The sequence below is a fragment of the Prenolepis imparis genome, unplaced genomic scaffold, assembly GCF_030444845.1.
Source record: "Prenolepis imparis isolate NDT839.2.m4 unplaced genomic scaffold, iyPreImpa1.0 SCAF_13, whole genome shotgun sequence".
In the NCBI taxonomy this organism is placed as follows: domain Eukaryota; kingdom Metazoa; phylum Arthropoda; class Insecta; order Hymenoptera; family Formicidae; genus Prenolepis; species Prenolepis imparis.
The window spans coordinates 12,350,767-12,368,601 of NW_028141171.1; the positions used below are offsets into that span (position 1 = coordinate 12,350,767).

The window sequence follows — 17,835 nt, forward strand, 5'->3', positions numbered from 1 at the left end:
GAAACATCCGTGACGGACTCCACCCTCTTCGCTCGTCGGGGAGATCTGCGGTCTGCGGTTCATCGAGAGAATCACTTTCAGAAGAGGGGGAAGGGAAGGAAAGGAGAGAAGGGACTGCGACGAGTGCGACGTCCATCGCTCGAGTCGCGCGCGCAGGCCTAAAAAGCGCACTGTCAGCCGGAAGCGTGTAGCACCAGTGTAGCACACGATATCGAAAAGGAGGAGGTGGTGGAATGGAAAGATAACGAAAAACAGAGAGAAGGGAGGAGCGAGTAGAGAAGGAAGGAGTAACTACGAACGGAGGACGAGAGGAGAGGAGATAAAGGCCTTGGTACCGGATACGATCAGTTTAAATCTGTACGAACGCATGAAAAGAAAATATTGTAGAAAGATCGCGTCTCTTTAATCGCGAAAGAATCATCTTTCCTATGAACGGAACGTATTATTTCTCCAATTTCTCTTTTTCTTTCTTTTTTATAAATCAATGCTACGCCGCAAATAAACAGACGCGAGAAAATGTAAAACGAAAGGCAAGACCAAACTATACACAAATAACATCGACATCAACACACTTTGACCGATCGAAGCGAACTGATCTGAGAATCTGAGCCGTAAGCGGCCGCGTTGCGCGTCGACCGGCTGGCAACGACCATCAACTTCCCCCTCCATATTCCTATACCAGTACGCCGACTGCGCCGTCGCGTCGCAGCTACTACCACCACTATCGTGCCATTACATTACCGCACTCTCCCACTACCACCACGCCACCACTGCTATCAACGCTGCTATGTGTGTGGGGGAAGTGCGCACGGGAGCTGGGAGCACACAGAGTTCAGAAGCCGTCGAGTCGCGCGGTCCGACTTGCCGCGTTGGCATGATATGGGCATGCTAAGAAGAGGTACGGGGAAGAACGATGGTTTCACGCGGTTTCGGCGACACAGGGATTGGCTGACCGTGAATGGCGCAGGTGGCGGCGGACTGACCGACCGGCGACCGGCCGGCCGCGCCGGCCGGTTCGGTTAGGGCAATGACTGCATTTAACGTGCCATCGTGCACACGAGTTAAAAGTTAAAAGAATCGAACTCACGATAGCTTAGCGATATATTTCGCTAGATATTCCAATAAAATATGCGAAAGTAATGCGTTCTTTTCGCTTTTTTTTTATTCATATGATCTTGGATCAAAACTCCACTCTTACAGTTTTGCGATTAAAGTATTTGGTTTTTAAAATAATTTTGATCTTTTCAGATTTACATTTGTAAAAATTCAACCAAATTTCACAAAATTGTACTTGGAAAATTTTGGTATGTATACACTTTCTCTTAAAATCAAGATAAAAATATCAATTTTTTGTCTTTCATTAACACATACAATCAATTTTTATCATAAACACATATTTTATGTATGTGAAAAATAAATTTTGTTTCCTTTTTATAAGAAAAATGCGTAATACTTTAATTCATAAAATATTAGTGCTAAATAAACAGTTAAGTATTAAATAAAATTACTTAAATCTTTTTTCGATTTATCCAAATTTGGTCTCGATCGTCTCGATTTATTTCGGAACCGGTTTACATATCCGATTAAGATCACATACCTGTATATGCATACGACACATTTACACACTATACAATAAATTGTTTCCATACTGTTTATATATTGTATATTATACATATATTATATATTATTATTCTTATAATTATTATTGTGTGTGTGTCTTATTAATTCTTAGCATTCCACATATTTTTGCCGGATAATAATCATTCATTCATTTATATATGCAAGTGTTTATAATTTTGGAAATAAAAATTTTATATTTATATTTATATTTAAATAATATTATATTTTTTAGTTGATTGATTATTGCATATACTTTCTTCTTATAACGAAAAATTAATTAAATTATTCGGAAAGTTTACAAATCAACCGATTTATAATATAAAGAATTAGTTAGAAAGCGCACACAAAAAATTAATATTGATTAAATATTTCTTTTGACATCAAAAATTCTCAATAAAAATGTTATAACAATTCTTTTTAATTGAATTTATAATTTAATTAAAAAATGTGAGATTAAAATTAAATAAATATTAAAAATAAAGACTATTATTATATTGCACATTATTTATAATTAAATATTTATTTATAGTTAAATAATCAAAATTTCAATTTTCTATAATTATTTAGATAATTGATTAGATAATTATTTTTATATAAAAGCTGTCTGTGAGTATAATAAACTATAAGGACTTATACTCTTTTAAATCTTTTTTAACTTGTCAACTTTCATTACTCTATTCTATTTATTATGCTTTATTTATTATATAGAATACATAGAATTAATTATATAATGCAGTCCCTCCCGCAAACCGACTCCGATAATTTACGAAACAAATTATCAATTGCGTGATATTTTTATAAACATTTTTTCTTCTGAATAGTTTAATGTTTAATAAATACAAAAAAATCACAAAAATGCTTGTATAAGATCATGACACGCTTAATACGTTTCTTAAAAATTTGCTTTTCTTCAGTTTTATAAATAGATATAAAATAAACGAAACAGACTTATATTCACTACTAAAGAACTTTTTCGGTATATTTTAAGATTCGTTGGACTCTATTATAATTTAAAATTTTTTTATACAAAAGAAATAGGTGTCGAATACTTTGTATATTGTGTTACTTTTTAAATAACTTTGTTTTTGGGAAAAGAGAATGTTCGAGAGATGTGTACACATACACACACACTTATGTGTATGTATGTATGTATGTATGTATAATGTCTTTGCGTGTATGTGTGTATGTATTAATTTCTAATATAGCTGCTCTGTTTACATCCAGACACCACTTGTATGTATATATATGTATATACTTGGCCCACTCCCCACGCCCATTAATCAGCAGCTTAAACACATTTTTTTGAACGATCGCTGTGCATGTATTTTAATAATTATTAAGTATACACAATACACACGCGTACACGCAGAATCGCTTAAACCTTTTATTATACGCGCGCGGCTTCAATTATAAATCATTTCAAATTTTGCTCTGAAGATTGAGATTGCACTTGAATTTTAATAATGATCGAAATGACCGCAAAGCTTGAAGTTATAGAGCAGAATTCGAAAATCAGCTCAGTTTTCGATATCAGCACAGAATCGGCCAATAGTTAATCACTAACTTTTAAAATAACAGTATAACAAAATAAAAGATAAATCTTAGATTTTGCATCTTGACGCAATTCTTATTAATCCTTAATAGGTTTAATCATGCAATATTATATATTTTGTCGTTCGAGAATACATCTTGGTCCCAACGTATCATTTTACATAACCGATGCACTTATAACCATTCGACGTCAATAATCTTATCGGCGCCGAGACCTCGATGACCCTGTAATGTTTTTGTACTGTAGCCCAAATCCAAAAAATTTTATCGGAGCAGCACATTCGTCATTCGTTCTTACGAAATAGGGCCAGAGGCTTCCTTGATAACGGTATAGCAAAATAAATTCGATATGCATAGAGAGAATAATGGATATATGTATAATTACATAAAAAACAATTCAAATTTTAAATTAATTATACGGTAAATAAAATCAGATATTTGCCGACCTGAAGAGACCCATACTCGTTCACATGCAAATGCATTTTTTCTATGCGTGCGACTATGTTCATGAATATATGGAAGCGCGCATGATTCCGTAATTTTAAACTATTGTCACATCATACATACATAGAGACTATATTTCAAAACTTCATCGATAAACTGTCATGATGTAAAGATTGAAATGAATAGGCCTTGCTGGCCTTGTATATAGAAATAATATTTGAAACATATATATATATATGTAATGTTATATAATGTTAACGATAATATATTAATTAATACACTGGATTTCTATAACAATTCATATGATTTTAATGTTAATGATAGATTTTCTAATCACAATTTAAATCGATTTTTTTTAAACAAATGTTTATATTGAGAGAAATTTTCCGATTCTTATATATGTATACATACATAAAATATTATAGATTTAAAGTCATTTTAATATCGGTAAAATTATATTTTAAGGATATATGTTCTTTGATCAAAACTATTTTCTTAGCGAAGATGTGAGACTGGAGATTTTATTTTATTTATTGCAAATTTATTGTGTGCGCAAGTTGCGTTCAAGTTTGTAACATTATATACAAGAAGATTATTTGTATATGCAAGATAAAGAACTATATCATATGATAGAATCAGATTTGCATATATCCAGAAACTTTGAAGTGAGCCATATGCTACATTGTCAATTTATTATTTGCTTAATCAACTAACAATCAAATTATTTAACTATCACTTATTATTTATCGTACGCTAACGCTATACTGTATTAAAATGTGCGAGACAGTTGTTAATTCTTTTGAAATACAGTAATACTTTTTAACATTTTGTTTCATTGGGACCTAAAGGAATTCAAGCCGAGATTTCATAAAGTAAATCAGTAGGCCACGATGAAAATATACCAGACGTCTCGATTAATAGCATACAGATGATGGCATTGACTGTTACATTCATTATAGCAATAAAATATAAATAAATTTATATTCAAAGGCGTAATTTTTAAATCTTTTTCTTTATCTTTTTTTTACTTTCTTCTGTCGTTCCATTCTACTTTCTTTCCTTTCCTTTTCCGCTAATTATTGAGAATATTTAAGTATTTGAACATTTAAGAATCTTTCACGTATATATGTGTGTGTGCGTTTGTATGTATATGTACATATACGACATACATGTGTATTATTATTATTATTATTTTCATAAAATGAGTTTTAAAACATAAAAAAATTATTTTTATGTACATATGTATGAAAAAAATGATATTTATTTTATTATACAATAAATATAGAATTAATAATACAAAATTTTTTCGTAGAATATTACAGAGGTTACAGGTACATATCTATATAGAATTTTAATGTTTTTAATAGTAGTACAATAATTAAAAATATGATGTTTTCTTATAATGAAATATTTATAATAATTCTTATTAGTATATATTATTTTCAACGAACAATGTTTGAAAAGCGGTCAATTCGATTAATCGTGAATCTATCTCTCGCCCGATGACCTGTGGTCCAGTCACACTAATCTCTCGCGTAGTTAACATAACATTTTCCGCGCACTCCTTCGGTCCTCGTTACTGTCACCAAAAAAAGCAGATAACCCGAGATATGCTTGCCCGCGTACGCGCGTTCTCTCTCGTTATCATTCGCTTCCATGACTCGATTTCAAATCATGTTGCTAGGCGAATGTAATATTCTGAAATTTTACAGCTCTGAAATCTCATAATTTTCTCATTGTCTTAAATAAAATCTTTTGATCGACATATTAATGTTTAATAATTAGAATCCTTATATTAATTATTACTAAAAATGTTTTTTCATCATCTTGATATATGTGTGTGTGTGTGTGTGTGTGTGTGTGTGTACATATATATATATATCAAAACACAATATAATTGTTTATTTAAATTTAATAATTTATATTTAATAATTTCTTTAAAAGATTTTTTTTTTAAAGAAAGATTTAGTTCATTCAGAAATCCTGATGTTTTTTAAATTTTTATCAGATTTCTGTACTTTTAGAATGAAAAAAGTAACATTTACATTTATAAATTTCGCAAATGATTCTTTTGATACAAACACAAAAAATTGAATTTAATAGAAATTATAACAATTTTAATCTTTAGAGGGTTGACTATGATAATATAATTTGGAAAAACTATATAACGAGGGGCGTAGGTTGTTCACAAACATGGGAGTGTCATAGATAGAGGATCGATGGCAAAAAGAGAGGAAGATAGTGAAAAAGTGGATCTCTCATCCCTACATCGTTTGGTCATTCCTTTCATAAACGGGCGCAGCCCTTATACATGCCTTATTGTTAGATTATTATAGGTAATTTTCGTTTTTTCAGGAAATTTAAAAAGAAAAGGCTTTTAATTGGCGCTTCAAGATTTATAAATAAAAAATTTCATTAATTCAAAGAAAATTTTTGGAATGTTAAATACTATATTATTTATATAGTTTGTAATTAAATTATCAGGTCATTAGTACATTTGCCATTTGTCGTCCAAAATCGCATTTTTATATATGTTTTGAACATCTTAATTTTAAGAAAATAAAATATAATATGACAAGCTTTTAAAAACATTTTAAGAATTTAAAAATTTTGTATATAAATTTTGAAAATTTTATGAGAATGTTCTAACAAACTATCAAAATGCACATTTTATGTAATATCTATGTGATCTGATCATTACTTTATAATTTACTTGCACTCTGTAGATGTTTTAAGACGATTTTAATAGCGATTAAAACGCGTGAAATGGATACGCGAAAAGAGAGTCAATGAGCGGAAACCAACCGATTGTGCGCGCATATAAGCAATTGTAAATCGTTATGTTAATATCGTTGCCGGGGTTTGCCGGGGTCGCGACGGGTCACCATGACGTCAGCGGATGCAGCGACTCTCCGTTGTGCGACAAACTGCGATATATATATTGTATGTACATTGTACATACATACCTACATATTGACACAGTATCAATAAAAAAGTATATGTATATATACATTCTTTTTCAGTTACAATTATTTTTTTCAAATGCTATTTTAATAATATTATTTATATGTTCTAAAAAAATATTGTTCTAATCTACATGTAATTTCATATTTATTTAATATTTTGTTCCAATTTTAAACAAAAACTTTTTGAAGATATCTATTTGTAAAAAAATTAATTTCTTTTTTAAATTTAAGAGAGAAGTTATAGTTTTGGAATATTTTATTCTACATATAACAGTTTTTGTAAAAAGTCTTTATATATATTCAATCTTTTCTCTCTCAATCTTTTCGCTATAAAAGTAAATAATCCTATAAGAATTCGATCTTGAAACCTCTCTCAATTACGAGAACCAATTGTAAAAACAAATTCATCAAAAATATATATCATATATCCCTTTTACTACATATATATATATATTTATTAGCGAATTACTAAATATACTCTCATTCAGTTTATACATAATGTAAAAAACATCATAATTTCAGCATTTTCAATATCAATAGAAAACCGAGAATGAGTACGCAGCATTAATATACGATACGCAATGAATTCTAACCGGATTCGTTGTCCTTTATTATTTATTATACAATTTCTGTTTCAGTGGCGCCCCCTGTTCTCCACATTTCTTACTACACACTACATAAATGAATAGATTATTAGATTTTCATATCAATCGATAAAACAGATAATAATTCTCAAAGAACAAATTTTTTTGAAATATAAAAAGAACAATAAATTAGTAATAGAATATTAGATAGAATAATAGATTAATATAATCAAATTAATTCTCCTCATGATGGTGCACTTCTGTTATCAATTTTTGCAAATTGAATATTATAATTAGCTAAATAGTAAAATTACATTTTTTATTTAATTAATCTAAAATTGCAGTCATTTATATTCTACATATATATATATATATATATTAGTTAAGAAGTAATTAATTATATTCTTATTATATAAATCTCTTATTATATTAATTAAATAATTAATTATATGTTATATTAAATAATTGATTATTATAATTATTATAAAAAACTTGCTTATACTTTATATATAATAACAACTATATTTTCTTTATCGCAACACAATGTATTACATATGTAATTTCACACGTTTCATAGCTTTTGCTTACATTTTACATTTCTTCATATTGTGTCATCAATATAATCATTATACTGTTTTAATTATTAATCTTTAATATATTAATCATATAATATCACAATAATATTCTAATCTAACGCTATTTATAAACATTCAATTAATCTATTTAATATTCACATACTGATTTAATAATCACAGTCATATGGATAATTAAAGAATCATTAATATATATACTGACAATGAGTGAGCTATTATCACATTAATTTAATAATTTTTGAAAGTATTCAATAAACTTATTAATTATTAATTTATTATAATATACTATATTAATTATCATTATTATTATACTGACAATTACTGAATTAATTAAAATCAATCAATATTCCAGTAACTTATATACGAAAGTGTACAAATTTACCTTTCGAATTACAGTTTAGTTTCAACGATTGTGTACAATTATGGCCATATTTCGCACGTTCTTTTATGACTAAATAACGATCGTTTCTCACTTTTCTTTCATATCGTTCATTTTCATACTGTTTATTCTCCTTATCATCTGCCTTAAGTCGTATATTTCGCAACATAACGCTCAAATCTTCCCTATTTAATTTTTCTTTCAATTCGCCTTTTTCTTTCGAAAATGTTGCTTTGCGATCAAACACTTTTAATGAATAATCTACGCTTTTTTGGGAACAGTTTTCGTCTTCTATTTCACCTGTTTCTTTATCTGTGAAGTGAAGCTTTTTAGGTTTTAATCCCACTTTAGAGAAAGATTTCCTCAACTTTATAGGCGCGTTCGGAGGCACAGGAGTGGTTCTTTTCGCCATCGGAGAAGTTACAAATAATTCGAAAATACGAAACCAGAAACTGCCCCACGCTTCATTCTGAAATTAAAAATAAACTTGTCACACAATATATACACATGACATGTTAAAATGTATATGTAAATCCTATATAATTATCAACTTGAATTAATAATTTGAATTTAATATAATACACACACACACACACACACAATACATATATATTAAAGATATATGTAAAATATATATTCTAGTATTATTATATTTTATGAATGTCTCTCTATAAATATTAATATGGAGAATTGTGACAAATTACTAATATATAGGATTTTTTAAAAATTATTTTTAAGAAAATCTATCAATTTACCACATGCATGTTTTTTTGAAAAAAAAAAAAAAAAAAAAAAAAAAAAAAAAAAAAAAAAAAAAAGCTTATAATAATAATTAAATTTATTAATAACCTTAAGTTTGATTAGTCAAATTTTTATTATGTTTTTTTATTTACCCATGGAATTGTTTGTCCCACTTCTGCGCCAATATATTGTTCACAATTCTGATCTTCGAATAACCGCATCTGTTTCGTATGATCAATAAAATTGCGACTATCGCGATTTTTGCTCGTTGACAAACGGTGCAACGCCATTCTTTGCAAAATTTCAAAATTTTATGCAACTGTCAGTTGATTTAAAATGTTTAAATTTTCTAAAAATTATTAGGAAAAGCGAGGAAAAATGTGGAGAAGTGCAACTGCGGAAATTTAATGTATTAGAAAACGCCGTTACATATATACTACTAAACGGGGTCCACACGAATGCGAACACGGTTGCTCTTTTATTCGAGTTAATTTTGCAAACAAAAGTTTGATCGCGTTTATTACATATTTATCTCACGAATGATACACTTAGATATCATCAATATATCTTTTTATTTTTTATTTATATTGAATGATATTATATATATATATATATATATATATATATATATATTTAACATTTTTAACGGGGCGGAATGTATAAAAATTGAATGTATATAAATAAAAGTATAGATGTTCGCCTCAGATGTTATACTTTCTCTACACTTCTTTTCTTTTTATTATATTCTTAGTAACATATATTAATAGCATATTATTTAAACCAAAGATTGTAAATGCTAATTTCTTTTCTTCAATTTTATTGCGACATTATATACACGCACACACACAATCGTTACGTTTTAAATCTTTTTCGCTTTGAAAAAATAAAAATTAAATTTGCCAGTTTAATTTCAAATTTATAAAACTGAAATATTTATAAATTTAGAAATAAATTTATTGAAATAATTTGAAAAAATGATAATATATTTACTTTTTGCAGGGTTTTGCAATTCTTTAATACGGCCTTGATATTCAGCGTCAGCGGTCAGCGAAGCCTAATAGAAAATGGCGTCGCAGTGCGACACGAGCTCTCAGCTCTCGGTCGTCGCTCGTACCAGCTCGCACTCGATAAGCAGTTATTCGCCATCGTAGACGGGTAAGCGTCGCAAGGTTGGCGCAATTATAGACAAAACGTACGAGAATTGTTTTGAAGATAATCGTACGAGTAATTGAGATAAAGAGATCGGTGAGAGCAATTGTTTCTTGAGGTGAGTACACATATTCGCAATCAGTGACGGGAATATCGAGCGAAAGAAAGTCCGTAATGTCGGATATAGTAGATTCACGACATGCCGTCGGAAGCGGCTGGCTGCTCGTCAGGCTCGTCCGCGCGGCGCGACGCATGCGTGTCGTCTATCGCCTCATTGTATGAATGCCCGTACACCGTACTTCGCCAGAGTGTAGAAAGTGTAGAGGTAGAGAGTATTGTGTGATGTTTTTATTCATTTTCATTTTCTACATTTTCCTTTTTTTCTTTCCAAAAACATAAATATTTCGTGTAAATAACGAATAAATACAAAATAAAAATGCAGCTAACACAAATTATAAATATAGAAAAAAGAGCAATAAGAAACGAAATGATAGTTCTTACTTGCTTTAGCTGCATTTTGTCTTACACTTACACTTTTTGCGCTTAAAATGAAATAGACATATATTCAGGCTTCACTTGGAAAGAAAAATATAAATTATTATAGAAGAATGCAAAAGAAACATAATCTATTTCCTTTTAAACGGCAATTTCTTGTATTTTTCCTAAAGAGACTGTTGTTTGTATTTAAAGTTGTCCTTTCTGGAGAAATTATATATATATATGTATATAAGGAAGAGAATATATACATAAAAATATAATATGTATAAAAGAAAATTGAAAAACTTTAATACAATTCTTTTCGAATTATACAAAAAATTCGGATATATTTATTTATATATTATATTCTATAATAAAACACATAATAAAAAGTTATAACATTTTAATATTTAAATAAGTAATTATACATTTTAATATTAAAATAATCTTGTAATTATCATATTTTTTTAATATAATATAATTACAAGATTATTTTTACATTATAATTGATTGTATAGTTTATTTATTTTTTGTTTTTTTTTCCCCAATTAATTAATTTATATTTCTATATTGTTTCTTTTTACTTAAATGTATGTAGAGAATTTTGCTCATTATACATATATTAATTAATAGGATGTTTTTATATACATATTTTTTTGAATCCTTACATCATGATCAATTTTTTTATGTTATTTCTACTTTTCTAATTTTTCAGTTTATGCAAAATGTCTTCTGTACAATTGGATCGTCCTCTAAAATTGGGTCAAAACAACAAGAAAGAAAACGAAAAATGTAGAAAACCTTTTAATCTCTCGCACAAAAAGCATAACAAGCATGATGATAATCGTCATTTCAAATTCAACAATAGGAAACGACTTCAAAGCAGTTTTAGCAGCAATGGAAAATTCTTTCCTCCCTATAAACGCAGAAAGAAGGAAGGTGCGATTATACCTCCTACGAAATTCTTACTCGGAGGCAACATTTGTGATCCTTTAAATTTAAATAGCATGCAAGATGAAGAAATAAATCGAGCTATGAATGCAGTAACTCCAAAATCAAGTCCACTTCCTACTCCAAAGCACAAAAAAGAAATTATTGAAGTGATTATTCCACCAAATATTTGTGATCCTTTGAATTTGACAAATTGTAATGACAACGAAGAGTACGAGAAACAATTGATATCGCCCACAAAAAGAAATTCTAAACGAAGAAACAGAAAGAGAAAGAGAGTCTCTTCTGGATCTGGAAAGGATGAAGCAAAGATGGTAAGTTGCGCCGCTTTATTTATTTTCATTGATTTAGACATAGTATTTTTTATCTCTCTCTGTCTCTTATATATTTATTTATATATTTATTTGAAAATAGTAATATATTTTGAATTATAATTTATGGTATGTGAAAATTCTAACATGTTTAAAGTATATATATATATATATATATATATATATATATATATTCTTTTAATTCTTAAAATTTAAAATCTTTAAGAAAATTGTTAAAAAATACATAAAAAATTTTCAAAATTAATTTAAAAAATTTCATATTTTGAAGAATTCTTATAATATTTACACGCTTAAAAATCTTCAATGTTTTATATTTATTAGATATTTTTATATATTAGATATTTATAAATTATATATTTTTTTGATATATCAAAAGATGGAGTCTAGTGAAGTCAATAACCTGAGAGAAACTGAGGGAAACAGTGCAGCGATTGAATCCTCAACAGAGAGGCTTTCTAATGAAAGAATTAACTTAGAGGAAGCGCAAAATGTACAAAATGAAAGTTTACTGAAGGAAAATAAAACAGAAAGTCCTCAGAAGGATAAAAATAAGTTACGATTAAAAGGTTTAGAGGAAATAAAGGATAAAAGATTAAGAAAAATTGATGCAAAGGATAAAATAGTGAGCCCAGTAATTCCGCAGCCTGGTGCTTGGAAGCCCAGGCCACAACATAGGCCCAGTCAAGACAAGAAGAAGAAACAGCAGCATGCAATGCCCAATTTTAGGCCCAAAGATGCTAGATATCAATATGGAAATTACAATAGATATTATGGATATAGGAATCCTCATCATGAAGTAGATCCCAGGCTGAAAGTGTTTGCACAGCGAAAGAAATTGTTTCTGCGGAAAGATATTCTGGACGTTGGATGCAATATTGGTCACATTACATTGTCAGTTGCCAGAGAATTCGGTGCCAAAAGTGTTACAGGAATTGATATTGATAGAACTTTAATAAATATTGCTCGGAAGAATGTGAAACACTATGTTAATTGTGTTCAAAGTCCTGCAAGCAATGAAGATAATGATAAAAGGGATTCTTCAGATGTTAGCTTCTTTCCGATGTCGATGCCAATTAGTTATGGGCCTGTGGATATTCCGGGATTTACGAAGAATAAACAACATAAAGGATTTCCTTACAACGTTACTTTTGTGCAGGTAATGTATATGTTCACATATGTATGTTATATATTAGATCTTTTTTATATCACAAATTTTTAAGTAATTTTTTTGAAGAATTCAACAATGTTTCTTTTTCTTTCTTTTTCTCTTTTCCTTCCTTTTTTTTCCTTTTCTTCCTCTTGTGCCTCTCTCTCTGCTGCTTTCTTTTTTTTTCTCTTTTTTCCTCCCTGTTGTTCATTTAAAAAGAAAAAACAATAAAAAGATAAAAGATACATGTTTTGTTTTAGATGTATGTATACTAGTTTTATAATTGTTCAAATATTAATAACCAGTTAATTTTGCAGATTGAAAAAATGTATATAAAACATTTTTTTGTAATTTTAATACAGTCATCCGACTATAAAATAATTAAGTAATAGTATATAAATTTTCCTAATATTTTACGAAATGTTACTATAATTTACACATACATAATGTATAAATACGTATAAAAGTACATACACGCGCGTGCACGTACACACACATAGATACACACACACACACACACACACACATATATATATATATATATTTATGTGTGTGCACATGTATGTAATATGATAATAGGAAAATATAACATATATATTATATATATTACTTTATGACTTTGTATAATTAAAATATATAAAAACGTCATATATATAATATATAAACTTCTCAGTTTATTCACAAAAATTATTAAAATTGATGAATTGTTATATTTTCGAATAATGTTTTTGAATAATGTTTAAATAATAATCTTATTTACCTCATTATTTTATACTTTTTATATATAATCACATTATGTTACATGATATTAATAGATGTATGATTTGCTGTTAGGGTAATTATGTGCTCGAAGATGATTCACTTCTGTGTGCGGAACAGCCTCAATTCGATACAATCCTATGTCTTTCCATCACCAAATGGATTCATTTGAATTTTGGCGATGCTGGATTAAAACAAACTTTCAAGCGCATGCATGCGCAGTTACGTCCCGGAGGAGTTCTCATTTTGGAACCTCAGGGCTGGGCTAGTTATAACAAGAAAAAGAATCTCACAGTGAGTAACTATATTTTTATACTTTTAATGATTATTAACGTTTCGTTTTGATCAAGTATTTATTATTAATCTGTATATATATAGTTTTTAATTTTATATTGTTTATAATATATATTAATATATTGTTTAATTGATATTTCATTTAGAATTTTTAATAAATTTTTTTGTGTTAGGATTTCTTTGAATGGATTATTTATTAAATTTGGATTTTTTAATCATATTTTTATTTTAGTTTTTATTATTATATTTTTATTGTACTTTTTATTTTTTAATTGATTGTAAATAATTGTGTTCGCATTTCTGTAACAATTAATGTATTATTTAATTTAATATACTATTATATAATGTTGTTTAGAATTATTAAGTACAATATTAATCTATAGAATTTATTGTTTGTTTTTTTCAACGATATTTAATTACACTTTTTATTACATTTTATATATTGTATTTTTTGAAATTAATATTTAATTCGAATTTCTTTTATTTTTTCTTTTTCTTTCCTCTTTTTTTCTTTTTCCTTTCTTTCATTGCCTTCTTTTATTAGTATTTTATTTTTTTTATTATAAATTTTTTTTTGTATTTTTTTGTTTTTATTTATTGCTGATTTAACATTCTATCTATTATTTTTCTATTTTTTAGGAGCGGATCTATAAAAACTATCACAACATCGAGTTCCGACCGCAGAAGTTTACACAATATCTTTTATCTACGGAAGTTGGCTTTTGCAAGTGTGAAGTTATTTCTATTCCGCCTCATCCTTCCATAGGATTTCAACGACCCATACATCTCTTCACTAAGACTGGCGGTCCCTCTGTTACTACCGAACAAACTAATAGTGATGTCATGAGTGATGCGCCATCGAATCGCCAGGGGAGGATAATGAGAAGAGATCAAGAAGAGATTCGCGACATAGAGAGAGTCAAATATGAGCAGGAATTATTTCCGAAAGAAAATGTCAATAGAGGCAATATGTCAGAGATTAGTCAACACAGTGGAGATTTGAATCAATATGAACAGTTGGCGAACGTTTACGCACCCAGCGCGACACCATGTTACGATACTCCGAGTCGCAATAGCGATAGTCAACCTTTAGATAGTCAGCCTTTGGACACATCAAAGATAAAAGAAGATAAAGAAGAAACTTTATAAAATAAAAAAGGAAAAGGAGAAAGGAAAAGTTAAGATATTAATAAATTCAGATAAAGTAAAAAGGTGAAGATTAATAAAAAAAAGAAAGACAAAGAATTGAAAATAATATTAATAAATTTAAAAATAGGCGTATTTTTGCGCAACTTTAGCACGGGAAATTGAAATCACCTTGATATTATACAGGTTTCTTTAATCTTATTTCCTCCTTTGAAATTAAATTAATTCTGCAAAATTTGTTTGTTTTTAAACCGAACTTTTGCTTTAGTTTTATTTTTATTTCTTCAGTATTATAAATTTTCTGCTGTCAAACTGTGATTCATTCGAAGATAAAGAATGACAATAGAAGAAACATATGTGACCAATAAACGTTAAAAAAAGAAAGAATATCGGTTGAATTTCTTCATTTACATTAGATGTTCCTTCTTCATTTATTCTATTTGTGTGTGCTTATTTTGTTTTTCTTTTCTCATTTTATGATATCGTATGTCGTACGTCGGAAGCAGTGTGAATCCGCCATAAAGTCCGTTCTACAAATCAATGGTCCAATGAGAAAATCTCGTTTTCAAAAAAGAAATTCTCTCATATTGGACCGGCTAGAACGGACCTTATGCGTTATACAACAGTCTGTACTCCAACCCTTAACCATGGTTTTTCCATACGCTTTTTACGCATGCTTATTATTTTTAATTTTTCTTGATATTACCTAATTAAAAATGAAAAGTAAACAATTTTGGCTTTTGACGCGCCAAGCATCCAAGCACTACACTTTAAGTATTCTAAAATAAGTTTATAATTAGTTTATTATAATTATTTAATTATTATTATTATTATTGATCTCGATATACAATATTAAAATTCGCATAAATTTTTATCTACAATACATACACACGCAAGTACGTACACGTATGCATGCATGCACGTATATACACATAAATGTGTGTGTGTATTGTATATATATATATATATATATATATATATATATATATGCATGTGTAACGCGCACATATATACATATAATAAACATAAAATTTATAGAAAGTGAGTGCCTGTTATAATCTTATTATACTATATACTTGGCAGCGATCATGACCAACTTATTTTCTTTATATAAGATCGAAAACGTAAAAAATGAAAAAATTTGCCATTTTTATAATAAAAATGTTTCTTAGGAAAAAGTTACATGATCGCTGTCCTAAAGAACACGTGTAGAAAGAGAAGAAATAAACAGAATCTTTATTCCTCTCTAACAGAAAATAAATAACGGAGAGAGAGAGAAACAGAGATTCTATTTTATTTTCTTTTCCTTTTTATCTATAAGCTTTACCGCTAAAGCATTATGGAGGATCCGGTTGGTTTATTTTTATTATGTTTAAGATGGTAATTATTAGGGAATTCGGAAAGTAGCGAATACGGAAATTCTACTTTTAAAAGTCTATTTGTTGGAGCAGAGTAGCTTTTGATTGACCAATCAGGACGAAAGAAACAAAAATTTCTATTCAAACAGATTTGCATAGCCGCATAATAAATACGCATAATAAGTGCTCAGAAAAATTAAGCAATTAGTATAAAAATTATAACAGTACTTTATATTAAGTAATATTAGATATCTTTTATATCATACATTTGATATTATAATAAATTTTTCTTTGTACACATATAATATTATGTGACTATGCAAATTTGTCTTAATACAATTTTATTTAGTCTCGACTTTTGATGTATTGCGAATTTTTCGAAACACAAAGCGTTTTTCAAACATGAAAAACAAAGCCTAATCGTTAATTGTTAAAACTTTTTTATATTAATGCCTTGGCAGTGACAATTCTAATCGCTTTTTACTAACTACTGCGATAAATACGAAAGAACATGTTTTTTTTTATTTCTCTATTATCTAAAAGATATAGTGAATAAAGATGGCTAGCTCGTAAGAGAGACGCGTTGACCTGCAACGAAGCTCTTTATAAAAACATTTATACGATTATATACTTGTGTTAACTACATGAACGCAACGGCACGATATTATAATCATGGATATAATAAGACTATAGCGCAAAGTTCGAGAAAAGGAGAATCAGAAAAATATTTTTCCCCCAATTTGCATCTACACAATGATGTTTGCAAAATAATCAATTCATGATTAGAGAGACAGAGACAGACAGACAGACAGACAGACAGAGAGAGAGAGAGAGAGAGAGAGAGAGAGGAGGGGGAAGGGAGATAAAATCTTTTCTCGATTCTCTCTTTCTTTCTACATATTCTTCAGACTAACAAGTCATTCGCGCTCGATCTATATATACTATGTCTTAAATAATATAATATATATCACAATAAAATCTAATTTTATTGTGAAGCTCAAATGTTAATGAAATATTTCTTAAAAATTTGCTTTTCGGCTCTTAAAAATTGTGTTTATTGTGCAGTTTTCATTTTCATGATACATGTTCCGTTACATTTTCATGATATTAAAAGTTTTTTATTAAGTTTTCTAATTCGTAGATAGAATTAAGAGTAATAGGTAGAACTTTATATCCTACATAAAGATTTATATGTTGATATATAAGTATATGTGTATGTGTATATGTGTAGTGTATAGTAATGTCTAAAGTTTAGACTCTAAACTATATGTCTGATATTGAGTTCACTGTCTGCATTTAAATCTTGATTTGCATGAACTTTATTTGTTATTAATTTATTATATT

At 28.4% G+C, this 17,835-nt stretch overlaps 2 protein-coding genes and 1 long non-coding RNA gene across 4 annotated transcripts; 2 read left to right on the forward strand and 1 right to left on the reverse strand.

Moving 5' to 3' along the window:
- The first annotated feature begins 575 nt into the window (after positions 1–575).
- Positions 576–4,599, forward strand: LOC145944371 (uncharacterized). Its single transcript, XR_014426663.1, has 3 exons — positions 576–1,136; positions 1,249–1,304; positions 4,464–4,599. It is a non-coding gene; the product is annotated as an uncharacterized LOC145944371 (long non-coding RNA).
- Positions 4,600–7,715: 3,116 nt separating this feature from the next.
- LOC145944599 (uncharacterized) lies at positions 7,716–9,980 on the reverse strand. Of its 2 annotated transcripts, none has more exons than XM_083053026.1 (3): positions 9,869–9,980; positions 9,031–9,169; positions 7,716–8,606 (listed from the first exon to the last, which is right to left on the reverse strand). In XM_083053026.1, the coding sequence occupies exons 2-3, from the start codon at positions 9,166–9,168 to the stop codon at positions 8,115–8,117; spliced, it is 630 nt and encodes a 209-aa protein (XP_082909152.1). In that variant the 5' UTR covers position 9,169; positions 9,869–9,980; the 3' UTR covers positions 7,716–8,114. The 2 variants fall into 2 exon arrangements, with proteins under 2 accessions (XP_082909152.1, XP_082909153.1); XM_083053027.1 differs by having other exon boundaries at positions 9,031–9,227; positions 9,869–9,944.
- Positions 9,981–10,007: 27 nt separating this feature from the next.
- Positions 10,008–15,947, forward strand: LOC145944596 (7SK snRNA methylphosphate capping enzyme). Its single transcript, XM_083053020.1, has 5 exons — positions 10,008–10,145; positions 11,220–11,769; positions 12,164–12,943; positions 13,769–13,987; positions 14,627–15,947. The coding sequence occupies exons 2-5, from the start codon at positions 11,230–11,232 to the stop codon at positions 15,134–15,136; spliced, it is 2,049 nt and encodes a 682-aa protein (XP_082909146.1). The 5' UTR covers positions 10,008–10,145; positions 11,220–11,229; the 3' UTR covers positions 15,137–15,947.
- Positions 15,948–17,835: the final 1,888 nt, after the last annotated feature.

What these genes read in the sequence shown, in the direction of transcription:
- LOC145944596 (XM_083053020.1), top strand. Translation starts at nt 11,230, where the DNA reads ATGTCTTCTGTACAATTGGATCGTCCTCTAAAATTGGGTCAAAACAAC. An exon ending in GAAAGGATGAAGCAAAGATG is followed by an intron (nt 11,770 to 12,163) that starts GTAAGTTGCGCC and finishes ATATATCAAAAG; the next exon opens with ATGGAGTCTAGTGAAGTCAA. An exon ending in ACAACGTTACTTTTGTGCAG is followed by an intron (nt 12,944 to 13,768) that starts GTAATGTATATG and finishes ATTTGCTGTTAG; the next exon opens with GGTAATTATGTGCTCGAAGA.
- LOC145944599 (XM_083053026.1), bottom strand. Translation starts at nt 9,168, where the DNA reads ATGGCGTTGCACCGTTTGTCAACGAGCAAAAATCGCGATAGTCGCAAT. An exon ending in TGGGACAAACAATTCCATGG is followed by an intron (nt 8,607 to 9,030) that starts GTAAATAAAAAA and finishes TTTTAATTTCAG; the next exon opens with AATGAAGCGTGGGGCAGTTT.